An 18061-nucleotide genomic window follows, 5' to 3' on the forward strand; every position below is an offset into this window, starting at 1 on the left:
TTATTTGCAGCACTCCATTATTACCAGTTCCATGGCCATACTGTAACTGTAGACTTCACATATCAGAGCAATTCTCCTCTTCATTAAGTAACCATGGGTCTACAGGATAAACAATCCCCAGTCAACAAAGAGGACTGGTTAGGTTATGTTGACCCAAAATCACTTACTGAGGAGGAGGCCTGCTCCCATATGTGACATCTGCAATACCAGTATTACCACAGAACAGGTATTCATGGAACTCCATAAATATAAGAATGTCAGAGTCAAATCTCCTTCACAAAATAATAATGGTAGAAATAAAATTATCAGAGAAATTCTAGACAATAATGATAATATAAATACTTCAATAAATTTTTAAAGGGAGCCAAAAAGTATAACTCTACATGAACATTTTTATGTAGTTTTGAGATAGGTTTTTCATGCTATAGAATGCTGAATAACCATTAGGCTCTAGTGCTTTAAACATTCAACAAAACAAAATCACATCAATTAGGGATTCCTAATAAAACAGGAAGGTGATATTTCCACAACTTTATCTTCTGTTATTCATTACTATTTTGTGCTTTCAAGTCCCATCTAGCTTGCCCCTTATATTGAACACAATCATTCTTTCTGCCCGTATAACTCTCATAAATAGATTGTTAAATATAGCTGTTTTAGCCTCAACATTTGCTAATGTAGCAAGCTGATACCACCATGTCCAAGATACCAGCAAAATTCTTTACTCATATGCTATGACTGGAATGGATAATTATCTTCACAAAATATCTAAAATCTACTTTAAAAGGAATTAAAGTTTTCCATAACAGTATATTATGATATAAGGGAATTATGTGAAATGAAAAAGATGCACGTTATCTGGAGTGTGAGTTTAAATGGTAAGAATTTGGAGGAAGTGGAGATACCTCACTGGGGATATGGCAACAAATGGAATCATCAGAGCTGAAGTTAGCAACAGGGTGTGTAAGCAGGCAATGCAACTGTCTTGGGTACAATTAGTGGCAAGAGCTCTTTGTCTATTTGGGGTACAGACAGTCATGTCTGATAATACAGTAATCCCATAAATACCGAAAGGATGGAAGGTGTAGGCCTCAGAGTAAAATATAAAGAGGTTGTATGTACTGGAAATCAAACGTATGAAGACAACATGTGGTATGAGAGGGGTTGGATGGATAAAGAATGAGAGAGCAAAAGAGAGGTGTGGTAATAATGATAGTTCTTTCCTAGGTAATATTCCTGATGTACTTCAAAATAATGTATGAGCTTTGTGATACTTGATTAGCAAATTAATGTGTAGTTATTATTTTTTTAATGGAAAAAAAAAAATTGAGCGTGTTACGGATTCTTTGCCTCAACACAGTAGGATGTTGAATGCAAATACCCTTTCATATATCATGAATCCATGCTACAAATATGCAGATTTATACATGGATCATCTCCCTTACATGGGTATTTTGTGTAAGTTCTTCAACCTTATTTGTGGGCTCAATTCATATATATATATATATTTTTTTTTTTTTTTTTTTTTTTATACCTCGTCGCTGTCTCCTGCGTTTGCGAGGTAGCGCAAGGAAACAGACGAAAGAAATGGCCCAACCCCCCCCCATACACATGTACATACATACGTCCACACACGCAAATATACATACCTACACAGCTTTCCATGGTTTACCCCGGACGCTTCACATGCCTTGATTCAATCCACTGACAGCACGTCAACCCCTGTATACCACATCGCTCCAATTCACTCTATTCCTTGCCCTCCTTTCACCCTCCTGCATGTTCAGGCCCCGATCACACAAAATCCTTTTCACTCCATCTTTCCACCTCCAATTTGGTCTCCCTCTTCTCCTCGTTCCCTCCACCTCTGACACATATATCCTCTTGGTCAATCTTTCCTCACTCATTCTCTCCATGTGCCCAAACCACTTCAAAACACCCTCTTCTGCTCTCTCAACCACGCTCTTTTTATTTCCACACATCTCTCTTACCCTTACGTTACTTACTCGATCAAACCACCTCACACCACACATTGTCCTCAAACATCTCATTTCCAGCACATCCATCCTCCTGCGCACAACTCTATCCATAGCCCATGCCTCGCAACCATACAACATTGTTGGAACCACTATTCCTTCAAACATACCCATTTTTGCTTTCCGGGATAATGTTCTCGACTTCCACACATTTTTCAAGGCTCCCAAAATTTTCGCCCCCTCCCCCACCCTATGATCCACTTCCGCTTCCATGGTTCCATCCGCTGACAGATCCACTCCCAGATATCTAAAACACTTCACTTCCTCCAGTTTTTCTCCATTCAAACTCACCTCCCAATTGACTTGACCCTCAACCCTACTGTACCTAATAACCTTGCTCTTATTCACATTTACTCTTAACTTTCTTCTTCCACACACTTTACCAAACTCCGTCACCAGCTTCTGCAGTTTCTCACATGAATCCGCCACCAGCGCTGTATCATCAGCGAACAACAACTGACTCACTTCCCAAGCTCTCTCATCCCCAACAGACTTCATACTTGCCCCTCTTTCCAAAACTCTTGCATTTACCTCCCTAACAACCCCATCCATAAACAAATTAAACAACCATGGAGACATCACACACCCCTGCCGCAAACCTACATTCACTGAGAACCAATCACTTTCCTCTCTTCCTACACGTACACATGCCTTACATCCTCGATAAAAACTTTTCACTGCTTCTAACAACTTGCCTCCCACACCATATATTCTTAATACCTTCCACAGAGCATCTCTATCAACTCTATCATATGCCTTCTCCAGATCCATAAATGCTACATACAAATCCATTTGCTTTTCTAAGTATTTCTCACATACATTCTTCAAAGCAAACACCTGATCCACACATCCTCTACCACTTCTGAAACCACACTGCTCTTCCCCAATCTGATGCTCTGTACATGCCTTCACCCTCTCAATCAATACCCTCCCATATAATTTAACAGGAATACTCAACAAACTTATACCTCTGTAATTTGAGCACTCACTCTTATCCCCTTTGCCTTTGTACAATGGCACTATGCACGCATTCCGCCAATCCTCAGGCACCTCACCATGAGTCATACATACATTAAATAACCTTACCAACCAGTCAACAATACAGTCACCCCCTTTTTTTATAAATTCCACTGCAATACCATCCAAACCTGCTGCCTTGCCGGCATTCATCTTCCGCAAAGCTTTTACTACCTCTTCTCTGTTTACCAAATCATTTTCCCTAACCCTCTCACTTTGCACACCACCTCGACCCAAACACCCTATATCTGCCACTCTGTCATCAGACACATTCAACAAACCTTCAAAATACTCATTCCATCTCCTTCTCACATCACCACTACTTGTTATCACCTCCCCATTTACGCCCTTCACTGAAGTTCCCATTTGCTCCCTTGTCTTACGCACCCTATTTACCTCCTTCCAGAACATCTTTTTATTCTCCCTAAAATTTACTGATAGTCTCTCACCCCAACTCTCATTTGCCCTTTTTTTCACCTCTTGCACCTTTCTCTTGACCTCTTGTCTCTTTCTTTTATACTTCTCCCACTCAATTGCATTTTTTCCCTGCAAAAATCGTCCAAATGCCTCTCTCTTCTCTTTCACTAATACTCTTACTTCTTCATCCCACCACTCACTACCCTTTCTAAACAGCCCACCTCCCACTCTTCTCATGCCACAAGCATCTTTTGCGCAATCCATCACTGATTCCCTAAATACATCCCATTCCTCCCCCACTCCCCTTACTTCCATTGATCTCACCTTTTTCCATTCTGTACACAGTCTCTCCTGATACTTCCTCACACAGGTCTCCTTCCCAAGCTCACTTACTCTCACCACCTTCTTCACCCCAACATTCACTCTTCTTTTCTGAAAACCCATACTAATCTTCACCTTAGCCTCCACAAGATAATGATCAGACATCCCTCCATATATATGTATGTATATATATATATATATATATATATATATATATATATATATATATATATATGTATATTATCCCTGGGGATAGGGGAGAAAGAATACTTCCCACGTATTCCCTGCGTGTCGTAGAAGGCGACTAAAAGGGGAGGGAGTGGGGGGCTGGAAATCCTCCCCTCTCACTTTTTTTTTAATTTTCCAAAAGAGAAGGGGAACAGAGAAGGGGCCCAGGTGAGGATATTCCCTCAAGGGCCCAGTCCTCTGTTCTCAACGCTACCTCGCTAATGCGGGAAATGGCGAATAGTATGAAAGAAAAAGAAAGAATATATGTAAGTATGAAAGAGCTGAAGAGGGTGTGCTGAAATGGCTTGGAAATATGGAGAGAATGAGTGAGGAAGGGAAGATTACAGAGATATACGTGTCAGAAGTGGTGGGAACAAGGATAAGGGAAAAACTAAGGTGGTGGCGGAAGGATTAAGTGAAGGATGCTTAACTAACAATTCTTGATAATCTAAAATGCTGAAACTAACCTGAAGTTTAGCTGCTACCAATCTGGCTCGAGCTTGGTCATAAACTGAACCTCCAGCCAAGATAACACCCATACCTGCTACCACACTCACCTCAGCCTCATTATGAAGGCCTAACTGGAGCTGAAACAAATTACAGACATAGAGATTAAGACTATTAAGATTCAGATTTCTCTAAATTAATATAAAACTGTAAAAATGATGTTGCTTCATGAACTAAAAAAGAAATCAAACATACAAACTTTACACAATACTTTGCACACAATTTGAGATATTTTCTAAGTCCTTTAACCTAACCAAAGCTAACCATTCAGGGATAACTTTTTTAACAAAAAGTACACATATTTTCAAAATGCACATAGAAGGCAACTGGGAGCAATACAGAAATGGAAATAAGGTGGGTGTGGGTGGGTATAATTGTACTAGTTTCTCCAGTATGAGAAGGAAATCACAATTTTGGGGCACCATTTCTTAGTTTTTTCAATTATGTACATTCTTAAATTTTTGTATATGCTCAGCATTTAGTCTCATAGCTTAACTTATTCCATTCACCCAGCACTATAATACTACAGAAATACTCCTTTGTATGTTTTCTAACATATTTCTTAAAGTTGCCTCTTTTTTGCTTCTTTGCAAATTTCACAGAACTGCTCAGTATTGGTAATTTCATTCTGAAATGTGAGTGTAACCACCTGTTTTTTAATTCCTAATTTGTGAGGTAGAGGGATGAAATTCTGTACTCATGGGGTCCCATCTCTTGAACTTGTATTACTAACGTACAGCATTTTAAACTTTTGTAAACAGTTTCATGCATTATATCATCACTTAGCTTATTCCACTCGTCCCCAATCTCATACTATAATGTACTTTCTTATACCATTTTCAACAAGTTTCTCAATTTCCTGATATGACCTCTGGTTACTCTATGCATCTTTCAGAGAAATGTTCACTACCAACACCATCACACTGGTTTAGACACTTGAGAATTAGTTAACTTGTAACTCAGCTCACTTAGTTCTGGTCCTGTACCATCTTTGTTGCTATCCAGTTACCTATAGTTTTAGTTCTTCTCGTTCCTTTATGTGATCTGACTGAACTTTAGATGAATAATCTAAGTTAAATGTCAAACATAAGCTGTAAGAAATTCACTTCCATGTTACCAGACTCCACCAGCAAGAGGTTTCAGTGTGAGTAAAAGGTCACCTTTGGTGAGGCAGGATCACTGGGAGTGTAGTCTCATCAAAGAACTTTTCACTCTAAAAGAGTCTACATTTCCCTGCTGCATGAAGTAGCACAGCTATGGGCTGCAGGAGCCTTTAGAAAGGTATTAGCCAACACAGGATTCTTTCATAGACATTGATCTTGTGGTAATTATAAATAATATATGCAACATATTCTTATCTAAGTAATTAAATGCAATTCTAATAACTGATTTGTAATCTTACAATCCCAAGACTCCTTCTGAGCTCCTATGGCTCCAAGGCTGCACTCCAAACAGGAGCCAAGAGCAGAGAAAAGATGAAGTCCTTTGGAGCATGAAGTTCCTCAGTGAGACCATACACCTTTTCATCCACTGACAATGACAGTAGTAGTAATAGTTTCATCTTTAAATACAGAAAAACACTTGAGGTGTGCTAGAGCTTTTAGTTTTCTGGACAATTTGGGAGCCTTGCTGCCTCTGATCAACACTGCACTAAAGCAGCCCTCTGTTAGTGGCCTGTCAAAAATGAGGCACAAAAGGCTAAGAAGTGGCACTGGTGTCTACTAGTTATGCCGAGGATTAAAAGGAACAAGCAATCGAGGGTGATGGGATGAATGTGAATGAGATGACTGATGAGAGTTAAAGCTGAGAGCTTGTGGAGAAGTTAAAAAGGTGGAGAAGTTAAGAAGTTATAGTTTGGATGTGCTGGGGATTGGGAAAACCCATATCCTTAGGCATGGTATATGGGGTGAAAATAGAAATGATGAATGCCAGTTATGGAAGGGCATGGAAGGAGGGCTGGTAATGAGTGGAATGAATGAAAATTACTAGAGAAGAGGGAAATAAGGATGGACAATTTTTTTATCACCGAGAGCATGGGAGGTTGTTACAGAGCAAGTATGGAATGGATGGAAAGACTGAAATTGTGGTATGCATGGGTATGTGAATATGCATCTATGAATATGAAGACTGTGCAAGGTAAGGATGAAATGAAACATTCTGGAGAAATATGAATGACTATAAACAGTTCTGAGAAAGAGATACATGTGTTTGTAATGGGTGATGTGAATGCAAAAGTGGGGTGTGATGAAATTGGCAAGATAGTTGATAAATGGGGAGTCCTCAGAGTAAATGAGAATGGAAGTTATCTTGTGGATGACTGTGCTAAGAGAAGTTTATTCCTAGTAAACACATTTTTCAGCACAAGATGACCCACAGGTATACATGGATGAGAAATGTTGGTAGAGAAGAGCAAAATGGTTTGACTGACTACGTGGCAGTGAATGAAAGATGAAAATGGCCGTGCTAGGTGCTACAGCTGTGACAGGATTCTTTGGAGACTTACCAATCTCAGTTCTTGTGGAGATGAGGATCAGGGAGAAATGGAAGTATGGTGTAAGGAAGAATGGAGAGGTAAAAGCATTGGCATGTGAGAAGGGGAATTGGAAAAAAATACAGGGAGGAGCATGGAAGGGGAGTGACTAAAAGTTTAGATGGAAATACAGTGACTGCAGGGATGCAGTCATGTGTGACTGACGTTTTTAAAATATTTTAGAAAGACTATCAAAGGTTGTCAGCCCTGGGGATAGGGTAGAAAGACTATCCCACACATTCCCTGTGTCACAGAAGGCAACTAAGAGGGAGGAAGGGAGGGAGGGAGGGGGCTGGAAATTCTCTCCTCCCATCTTTTTAATTTTCCAAAAGAAAGAACAGAGAAGGGGGCCAAGTGAGGATATTCCCTCTAAGGCTCAGTCCTCAGTTCTTAATGCTACCTTGCTAATGCGGGAAACAGCGAATATGTATGAAAAAAAAATCAAAGGTTGTAGAATTAGTAGTTACATACAAGTCAGATTTTTTTTCTTTTTTTTTCTTTTTTGCCGCTGTCTCCTGCGTTTGTGAGGTAGCGCAAGGAAACAGACGAAAGAAATGGCCCAACCCACCCCCATACACATGTATATACATACACGTCCACACACGCAAATATACATACCTACACAGCTTTCCATGGTTTATAGATATAGGAATAAAAAGGGCAATGCATGGAGGACTGAAGAGATTAGAAATGCTGTTGAAGAGAAGAAAAAGGCATATGGTAGATTGCTCGAAAGGCATGTACCAGAAGAAGTTCAGCAAAGGAAAAGGGAAGAATACAAGATACATTAGCAAACTGTTTAGAAGCTGATAGAGGAAAGCCAAGAACAAGTAGATAAAGATTTTGGAAGAAAGTTGTATGATAATTTCGGGAAAATAAGAAATGTACTGGAAGGAGGTGAAAAAGGAAAGAGGTGGATGTAAGAGTGGAAATGTTAATGTGAGAAGTAAGGAAAGGGAGTTGCTGAATCAAAAGGAAAGAAGTGTAAGAACTGATATATGTAAAAAAAAAAAAAAAAAAAGAGAGGCAGCAGTTGTTACATGCATGGGTTTGAAGTATGGAAGGCAAAATGTGAAAGAAACTGTTTTTCCAAAAAATTACTTAGTTTCAGCATGACAATATATGGGTCACTATGATATGCAATATCTATTTCAGTTATGTTATGTGGCTGACTGTGATGCCTATGAATAAAATGTGAAGTTAAGTATCTGCTGGAACTTAAAAGAAAGGACTGAACATCTAAAGGCAAAAATCTGTCTTGGCACTCTAGTACTGTACTACACCCTGCAAGAGATCTGATATGGTGTAATGAAAGGGTTAAAGGCCTTCCATATAAGGCATGTGTATCCATCAGGAAAATGTTTTCACTTACAGAGGTTCATGTGACTCCTGTCTCTTACTTTTTATTCGCATAAACTTTTTGACTTCTTGTAATCCCCTAGTTCTGTAACTTCTCTTTGTATCAGATATCTTCTCTTTACCTGCATCACCAAAACCATTAAAGGCCCCTCAACCTTCCCTGTAAAACAAAGCTGAGACTTTCAGATATCTGTCTACACCAAAATCCATTTTTACAAGTAAATTTCTTCTTTTTAATTTCTCTCAATATGTATGCGTAATACGGCCTTTTTATCTCAACATTCCTGAATGCATTCTATCTTCACCTTATATCATCTAACCAGTCTTGTTTCATTTTTGACATGAACTCAGAAATTAATCAATTAATGCTAAAGATTTCTTTTTATACTAGCAAGGTAGCCTCAGGAACACACGAAGAAACTCCATATTTGCTCACATCCATTCTCCGGCTGTCTGTGCACATATTCCAAGTCACTCTATCCACTGCATGCCTTTCACCCTCTCGCATGTTCAGGTCCCAATCACTCAAAATATTTTTCATTCCATCCTTGAATCTCCAATTTGGTCTCCTTTTTTCTTGTTCCCTTCACTTCTGTTACATATATCCTCTTTGTCGACCTCTCCTAACTCATTTTTTCCACATCCAAACATCTCAGCACACCTTCTTACCTACTCTCAACCATGCTTTTTATTTATAAAGATTTTTTTCTTCATACTTTATTGCCATGTCCCATGTTAGAAAGGTAATGCCAGGCACAGATGAAGAAAGGCAGCATCCACTCACACTCATTCGCTAGCTGTCTTGTGTAATGCACCAAAATGAATGCTCCCTATCCACAAACAAGCTCCACAGACCTTTCCTTGGTTTACCAAAGATATAAGAAGAAATATCTCATTACCTGAACATTGGCGGTGTGTAAGTGTGTAAGAGCTGCTAGGTAGGTTAGATGGTGATCATGAGCAGTAGTCAGAGCCTCCACCAACAAAGGTACAGCAACAGCATGGCCTCCACCTGCAACAGCTGCACAACTTTCTACTAATAGAAGTCTCACACGCAACTCTCCAACAACTTCTGGGTCCTTTCGTAATTCACCTAGAAGTTCCCATGCCTCTGTGAGTTCACCCTTCGACATCAACAGCTCACAATTTCTGCAAACAAGATGCACAGCAAAATTAGCAGAAAATCATAACTTTTTCTTTGACTGTAATGCTATCAATGTGATCAAGTCATCAATGACAATGTGCTATATCAAACCTTTGCCTTATTCTTTTTTTTTAAATATTACTATAATCGTGAGTAACACAGATTGGTCAATGATCTGGAAATAAAAACCTGATACTGAAATCTATGATGACAGCAAAGACATGGACATGACACTTTATGTTCAAAAGTATGTCACAAATTATAAGCCTAGAGTCACATGCACTCCTAAGAATGTGGATTGAGGGTTAAAGTTTTCTATTCCACAAACAAACCCAGAATACACCAAGCTGTGAGAGTTTTCTGACAAGTGAAATTTCAGAGGTAACTGTGACTAATTAAAACTCTTGAAGGGTCACCATTCATTAGAAACAAAATGAAAAGTAGCCAGAACAAACAAGTGATAGAAAAAGATAAAATACCTTACAGTGCACCAGGATAAGGTTAAAGTTGAAACAAAAATGTAAATTTTGAAAAAAGAGAACACTTTTCCTGAGAATCTCTTAAGATTCCTGGTGTTAGATGCCTCTAAACCCCTGCCTTCTGGAGAGGTTCATACCTCTCACCACTAACTAACCACTTATCAAGTGGTAGAGGACCAAATCTCAATCTGGGTTTGCCCTTATGCCAACCAGCATCTTTCAATCAAAGATGCCTTCATCATCCAACTGAATGCCGAATAATTCTCAAAACATGGATGTCATCGCTCAACAGCAGTTACTGTCTTTTACCAGAATAGTTTTCTGAAAGAGCAGAGAAAGTACGGTAAAAGAAAAAAATCCATATAATTTGCAAGCAGAAGAAAAAGACTGAATTTTTGGAGAGAAGAAATGAGTGAACAAGGATTGGTGTTAGCCAAGTAAAACTTTTTGGATGGAGGTAACAGTTTGTGTTCAACAGAGGGAAGGTTGCAGAAGTGGATACAAGAAAAAAAAAAAAAAAGCCAGGTCTAGGAGCTGCAGCTATGGGGATGGGTTGGACCCTAGTCCCATAACAGCAGTCAAGTGGACCCTGAGACCCACCAAATCCTTCTCAACAAGTGGCATTGCTTTGAACTGGTGCCAGGGTCAATAAGTGGTTTTACTACCACAGATTTTGAAAAATCATAAGGTAAGCAAAAACAGAAAAAGGAAACACATATGAGTGTTGTGCCTGAGGATTGGGTGAAAGCCATTATTGTTCCTTTATTCAAAGGCATGAATTCAGTAGTGACATACAGTTTTGTATGTCATTTCTTTGTATTTTCATAGAATAATCATGTTGTTTTTGAAAAAATCCTTTTATTTTTTAACCCTAAAATTTTCATTATATCATGGTATTCATCTTGAAGGTCGCTTCCTGTAACCCCCAATTACTCATAAGCACAATATGTTGTATATCATGGTTTTACCAACCACAGGATCTTCCAGGAACATAATCCTACCACTTGACAAAGGACTTCTGTAGTCAGAGATCTGATAATGCACACAAGAAGCAGCCTTAGACAGTTGGGTTCCAGAAAGAAGTAAAACTTTCAGGCTGGAGGTATCAGTTTGTGTTCAATAGAGGGAAGGTTGCAGAAGTGGATAAAAAAATAGCCATGTCTAGGAGCTACAGCTATGGAAGTGGGACTGGAGCCCAGTCCCATGACAAAAGTCAAGGAGACCCTGACACCCACCCAACCCCTCTCAACAAACGGCACTACTCTGAATTGGTGCCAGAGAATCAACAAGTGGTTAGAAAACATAGAAAAAGAAAACAGATAGGTGTTGTGCCTGAAGGCAGTAGTTGGTAGGCAACCAACAACCAGGGTGGTACATCATCAGTACTACATCTGTTTAGTAAGCCAGTACTTTAGAGGTTGTCAAGTTGCACTCCTCTGACCTAGATAGCATCTTCACTTTCTGCCTCTAACGTAGAATATTGGCATAGAATATTCTGTCCACAAACATACAATCTCTCCTTGTCATATAACACTTGACAACACTGAAGTCATGCAGCTCATTCTTCATAACTCTAGGTTTTCCTGTGGTGAGCACTATGCGCTAGCCCTGCCTTTCAGCAAAATGGCAGAATCATTAGATAGCGGTAGTCATTAGGAACATTAGGCAGAGCCTCTACAAACACTGTGCTAGACTTGCCCTCTGCCAGTGGCCTGTTAAGGGTGAGGCACTAAAGGTTAAGAAGCAGCACTGGATTTCTTTAGTTATGGAGACTATATTGCCAAGGCCACCACCCCTTTCAGAGGCTTCCAGTAGGAATGAGCATCTGAGATATGCATAGATTTATACCCTGACGACTGGGTGAAAGCTATTATTGTTCCTTTATTCAAAGGAAAACTTGCTAAAGATGTATGTAGCAATTATAAGGAAATGCATTTGTTAAGTATAACAGGAAAAGTTTATGCAAGAATGTTGATCGATAGTGATGAAAGAGACTGACGGCATTGCAAGTGAAGAGCAAGGAGGATTTAGGAAAGGTAAGGGATAAGTGAATCAGATATTTGTGGTGAAGATGACCGTGGAAGTATTTAGCAAAAGATAAGAAGTCGTAAGCAGCAGTTATGGATCTGGAAAAGTATATGACAAAAGATAAGAAGTTGTAAGCAGCATTTATGGATCTGAAAAAGTATATGACACAGTAGAGTGGAATGCATTATGGAATGTGTTATGGATATATTGGGCAAGGGGGACAGTTGCTGCATAGTGTGAAAGCCTTTGACAGAAGAGCACATGCATTGGTAAGAGTGGATGGAAAGTTGAATGAAAATTTCAGTATACATGTAGTTGTGATGTAGGGCTGTGCGATGTCACTGTATTCCTCTCATGTCGTAGAAGGCAACTAAAGGGGGCAGAAGCCGGAGGCTTCAAACCCTCCCCTTCTTGTATTTCAATTTCTGAAAGAGGAAGCAGATGAAGGAGTCAAGCATGGAGTGTTCATCCTTCTTGAAGGCTCAGATTGAGGTGTCTGAATGTGTGTGGATGTAACCAAAATGAGAAGAAAGGGGAGAGATAGGCAGTATGTTTGAGGAAAGAAACCTGGATGTTCTGGCTCTGAGTGAAGCAAAGCTCAAGGGTAAAGGGGAAGAATGGTTTGGAAAAGTCTTGAAAGTAAGATCAGGGGTTGGTGAGAGGACATGAGCTAAGGAAGGAGGGAAGGAATTGTGGACTGGTAGAGTGGGTGAAACAATACTTTACAGTGGCTTGAGTATATTTAAAGAATGTAAGACTGGGAGTTTGCAAGGAGAGTGTATGAAAGTATAATGAAAGGGATTATTATGAGAGGAAGGCCACCTGTGAGAAAGGGAAATAGAGTGGAAGAATACCAAAGGGAGAGAAATGGTGGATGAATGCATGAAATAATGTGTGCAAGGGAGGCATGTAATGGCTGGGATAAGTGGAGACTCTTTTGTCATGACTAACCTTATGATGGGAGTTCCTGGAGTGAACAGGCATCTGAGATATAGATAGATAAAGAGTGTGAGTTATGTGCTGTCAAGTGCTGTGTATGAGATATGTGGGAATGGGGTTGAATACCAGAAACCCACATGTGGATGAGGCAAGAAAGAAAAAGGCAGCAATCTAGGTCTGAAAAGGGGTTTGTAATGAAATGTGCAATGTTGGTTCACTCAACCACCACCAATATCCCTCCCTAATTCCAAGCAGAAGTACCTAAGCTCTTGAATGCAACCCACTACTACTACTACTACTACTACTACTGCAAAATAGAGGCAACATGTAACACCTAAGATGATTATCTAATTCATTCATTTATTCATTTATTATACATAATCGCTGTTTCCTGTGTCAGTGAGGTAGCGCCAGAAAACAGATGAAGAATGGCCCATCCACTCACATTCACATATATACACATAAATGCCCACATATGCACATATATAAACATATACATATCAACATATACACTTTTACATACACATATGCAGACATTACATACATACACATGAACATATTCATACTTGCTAGCCTTCATCCATTCTTGTCGCTACCCCACCCCATAGGAAAACAGCATCACTTATCCCCTGCTTGAGCAAGGTAGCACCAGGAAAACAGACAAAAAGACCACATTCGTTCACACTCAGTCTCTAGCTGTCATGTGTAATTACACCGAAACCACAGACCTTTCCATGGTTAACCCCAGACACTTCACATGCCCTGGTTCAGTATACCACATCATTCTGATCCACTCTATTCCTTGCATGCCTCTCACCCTCCTGTGTGTTCAGGTCCTAATTGCTCAAAATCTTTTTCACTCCATCCTTCCATCTCTAATTTGGTCTCCTACTTCTTGTTCCCTCCACCTTTGACACATATATCCTCTTTGTCAATCTTTCCTCACTCATTGTCTCCATATGTCCAAACCATTTCAACACATTCTCTTCTGCTCTCTCAACCATACTCTTTATTTTCACACATCTCTCTTACCCTTATATTACTTACTCGATCAAACCAACTCACACCACATATTGTGAGTTTTCAAACTACGGAGGCATAAGTTCGTTGAGTATTCCTGAGATGTTATATGGGAGGGTATTGATCCAGAGGGTGAAGGCATGTACAGAGCATTAGACTAGGAAAACGCAGTGTGGTTTCCAAAGTGGAAGATGTGTGGATCAGGTGTTTGCTTTGAAGAATGTATGTGAGAAATATCTAGAAAAAATGGATTTGTATGTACCTTTTATGGATCTGGAAAAGGCATATGATAGGGTTGATAGAGATGAAAAGCTTAAGGAAGGTTCTAGGAGTATATGGTGTGGGAGGTAAGTTGCTAGAAGCAGTGAAAAGTTTTTAATAATGATGTAAGGCATGCGTAAGAGTGGGAAGAGAGGTGAGTGACTGGTTTCCAGTGAATGTCGGTCTGTGGCAGAGGTGTGTCATGTCCCCATGGTCGTTTAATTTATATATGGATGGAGTGGTTAGGGAAATGAATGTAAGAGCTTTGGAGAGAGGGGCGAGTGTGCACTCTGTTGTGGATGAGAGGGCCTGGGAAGAGAGTCAGTTGTTTGCTGATTCATGTGAGAAACTGCAGAGGCTGGTGACCGAGTTTGGAAAAGTGTGTGAAAGGAGAAAGTTGAGAGTAAATGTGAATAAGAGCAAGGTTATTAGGTTCAGTATGGTTGAGGGATAAGTTAATTGAGATGTAAGTTTGAATGGAGAAAAACTGGAGGAAGTGAAGTGTTTTAGATATCTGGGAGTGGACTTAACAGCAGATGGAGCCATAGAAGCAGAAGTGAGTCACAGGGTGAGGGAGGAAGTGTGAAGGTTCTGGGAGTGATGAACAATCTGTGGAAGGCAAGAACATTATCTCGGAGAGCAAAAATGGCTATGTTTGAAGGAATAGTAGTTCCAACAATGTTTTATGGTTGCGAGGCATGGGCTATAGATAGGGTTGTACGGAGGAGGGTGGATGTGTTGTAAGATGATTATCTATAGGGTCTAAATAAAATACTACACAGGTAAATTGATAATCTGAAGGTCAAAACATAATACTACATGGATAAAGGAAGCTTTTGTAGAAAATCTGTTAGTAAATCAACCCACCACAAGCAAAAAGTACATGCAAAACAGTGCATGATCTTCTTCCCCTGACCAAACACCTTTGCATGCTTATCATTGTTTTTGGGAGGCATTACTGTGCTCAATCAGTGTCCCCCATTCTTTCCATGTATTCCTAGTTCTTAATAAAAATAAGCGATGATCAGTGCATGCACAATCCAACTATAATTACATGAAACAGCATACATATATCCATGTGTACATGCAGATTCTGCTTATAAAATTTAATCACAAAATATTTTTCACCCTCCTACCTGCTTTCACTTCTAACTTCTAATTGAAAAACAAAACCATGCAGCTGATTTGCATAATAGGTAATGTACCTTAACTTAGCTTCTGTGGGATGAGATGTAGCCATATTAGTAATAACAGTTTGTGCCTCTGTCCATCGCCCCTGGTATAGAAGATCATTAAGAGTGATGTGGGCCTGAGCAAACATCCAGGTATGAGAATGTTGTCCATGAGCAGGGAATCTCTCCTGAGCATGTTGCAACACATCACCTGCCAAATGGTATTCTCCCTGCAATTTGAATAATATGAGTTTTAAAGTAAGAAACTTTTCTGAACCTACATCATGCAAGATAACACTTGTAGTCAGCTATAAGTCTCTCTGTATGTTTCATTACAAAAGAAATTTTTCCATTATATCACATATAATTAATCATATTGTCCAAAACACAAGATAAGTCTTCACCACCTTTAGAACTACACATCATCCTTACACCCACTTCAAGAAGAATTAAATTGAGAGTGTCCACCAACAGATGACACCATGTGATATGCACCATGTAACTTCCCACCAAACCATTTTTTCTGGACCAGCATACAAAGGGATGCGAAGGCTGATTAGCCTATTCTTAGTTTACTCTGCATAACTATCAATAAGTGCTCACATTTACTCTCAAATTCCTCCTATAACATACTCTCCAAAACTCAGACTTCAACTTCTGCTGCTTCTCACTTAAATATGTCACTAGTGCTGTGCCATCAGTAAACAAAAACTGACTCACTTCCCAAGCCTGCTTTCACCTACATACTGCATACATACTCCTCTCTCCACGACCCCAACATTTACCTCCCTCACCACACCATCATATACCACTGCTGCAGTCCCACTTTTACCAAAACCACTCATCCCCCCCCCCCTCTCTCTCTCTCTCTCTCTCTCTCTCTCTCTCTCTCTCTCTCTCTCTCTCTCTCTCTCTCTCTCTCTCTGCTTGCACACACACCTTACACTCTTGATAAAAACTTCTCACTGCTTCTAGTAGCTTTCCTCCAATTCCATATATCTATTTGTAAGACTTTCCACAAAGGATCTCTATCAGCCCTATCATATGCTTTCTCCAGATCCATAATTGCCACATACAAACCTTTCTGTTTCTCTAAGTATTCTTTGGAACATACGTCTGATCCACACATCCTCTGCCACTTCTGAAACCACACTGTTCCTCCCCAGGTTGATGCACTGTATATGCCTTCACCCTCTAAATCACTACTCTCCCATAAAAGTTACCTGGTGCACTCAACAAACCTCTGTAGTCTCAACACTAATCTTTGTCCCCTTTGCTTTTATACATTGGCACAATACAGGGACCTATTAACTTACATAATAATTACGTTCTAGAATGGTCATGAAAAATAAAAATGCATAAATCAAATAATGTGACTCATGTGGTTTAGGGAGTTTCATTCCTTCAGGGAAGCCGTACTCCTTGGCGGGAAGAGAAGGTGAAAAGCATTGCTTTGTACACAGAGAGTGTAAGTGATGACTGATGCATGCGTTAACATTTACCTTCATAATGTTGATTCACAATGGTACCAAAATCTTCATAATTCACATGAAAAATTAAAGAAAATTTTCTCAAGTCTTCTTCAATTTTCTAAGACCTCTTTGTGGGAACAAGCCAAAGAATATTATTTGAAGATGTATGAACAAATCTCAAAAGATCAGGACACTTAGCCTGACACACCTGGGGAACAAGGTTGCACCCAAGGAACATGTTGCCCAGCCTGAACTCCAATAAATCTAGTCCAGGACACAGTGAGTTATGAAGATGTACTGTAATGTGGTGAATAAAGTGGTTATGGTAGTGTTGACAAAATACATTATACGTTTATCTTCCAAAGCTTACCAATAATTTTATGGTAATGTTATTGAAACCTTGTATAACTGAGTTACCAACAGGGAACTAGGAAAAGTGGGAGACCAAACTGGAGGTGGAAGGATGGAGTGAAAAAGATTTTGAGCAATCAGGGCCTGAACATGCAGGAGGGTGAAAGGTGTGCAAGAAATAGAGTGAACTGGAATGATGTGGTATACAGGGGTCGATGTGCTGTCAATGGATTGAACCAGAGCATATGAAGTGTCTGGGGTAAGCCATGGAAAGTTTTGTGGTGCCTAGATGTGGAAAGGGAGCTGTGGTTTCGGTGCATTACACATGACAGCTAGAGACTGAGTGTGAACGAATGTGGCCTTTGTTGTCTTTTCTTAGCAATACCTCGCATGCGTGCGGGGGGAAGGGGGTGCCATTTCATGTGCGGCAGGGTGGCGACGGGAATGGTTTAGGGCAGCAAGTATGAATATGTACATGTGTATATATGTATTTGTCTGTGTTTGTATATGTATGAATACATTGAAATGTATTGCTATGTATATGTGCATGTGAGGGCGAGTATATATATATACATGAGTATGTGGGTGGGTTGGGCTATTCTTTCATCTGTTTCCTTGCGCTACCTTGCTAACGTGGGAGACAGCAACAAAGTATAATAAAATAATACACTATCATTATTATCATTATTATTTTCTTTTTTTTTCTTTCAAACTATTCGCCATTTCCCGCGTTAGCAAGGTAGCGTTAAGAACAGAGGACTGGGCCTCTGAGGGAATATC

The 18061-nt window shown here is 39.7% G+C and overlaps 1 protein-coding gene across 3 annotated transcripts in view; it reads right to left on the reverse strand.

The window, feature by feature from the left end:
* The window catches only part of ida (anaphase promoting complex subunit 5 ida), a 113616-nt gene that overhangs the window by 15688 nt on the left and 79867 nt on the right, over positions 1-18061 (reverse strand). For all 3 annotated transcript variants that reach the window (XM_071658198.1, XM_071658197.1, XM_071658199.1), the window contains exons 13-15: positions 15492-15688; positions 9315-9564; positions 4487-4606 (exon numbers count right to left, since the gene is read on the reverse strand). In XM_071658198.1, coding sequence (XP_071514299.1) covers positions 4487-4606; positions 9315-9564; positions 15492-15688 — 567 coding nt within the window. The remainder of the gene's footprint in view (positions 1-4486; positions 4607-9314; positions 9565-15491; positions 15689-18061) is intronic.

The sequence above is a fragment of the Panulirus ornatus genome, chromosome 66 (genome assembly GCF_036320965.1).
Source record: "Panulirus ornatus isolate Po-2019 chromosome 66, ASM3632096v1, whole genome shotgun sequence".
NCBI lineage: Eukaryota > Metazoa > Arthropoda > Malacostraca > Decapoda > Palinuridae > Panulirus > Panulirus ornatus.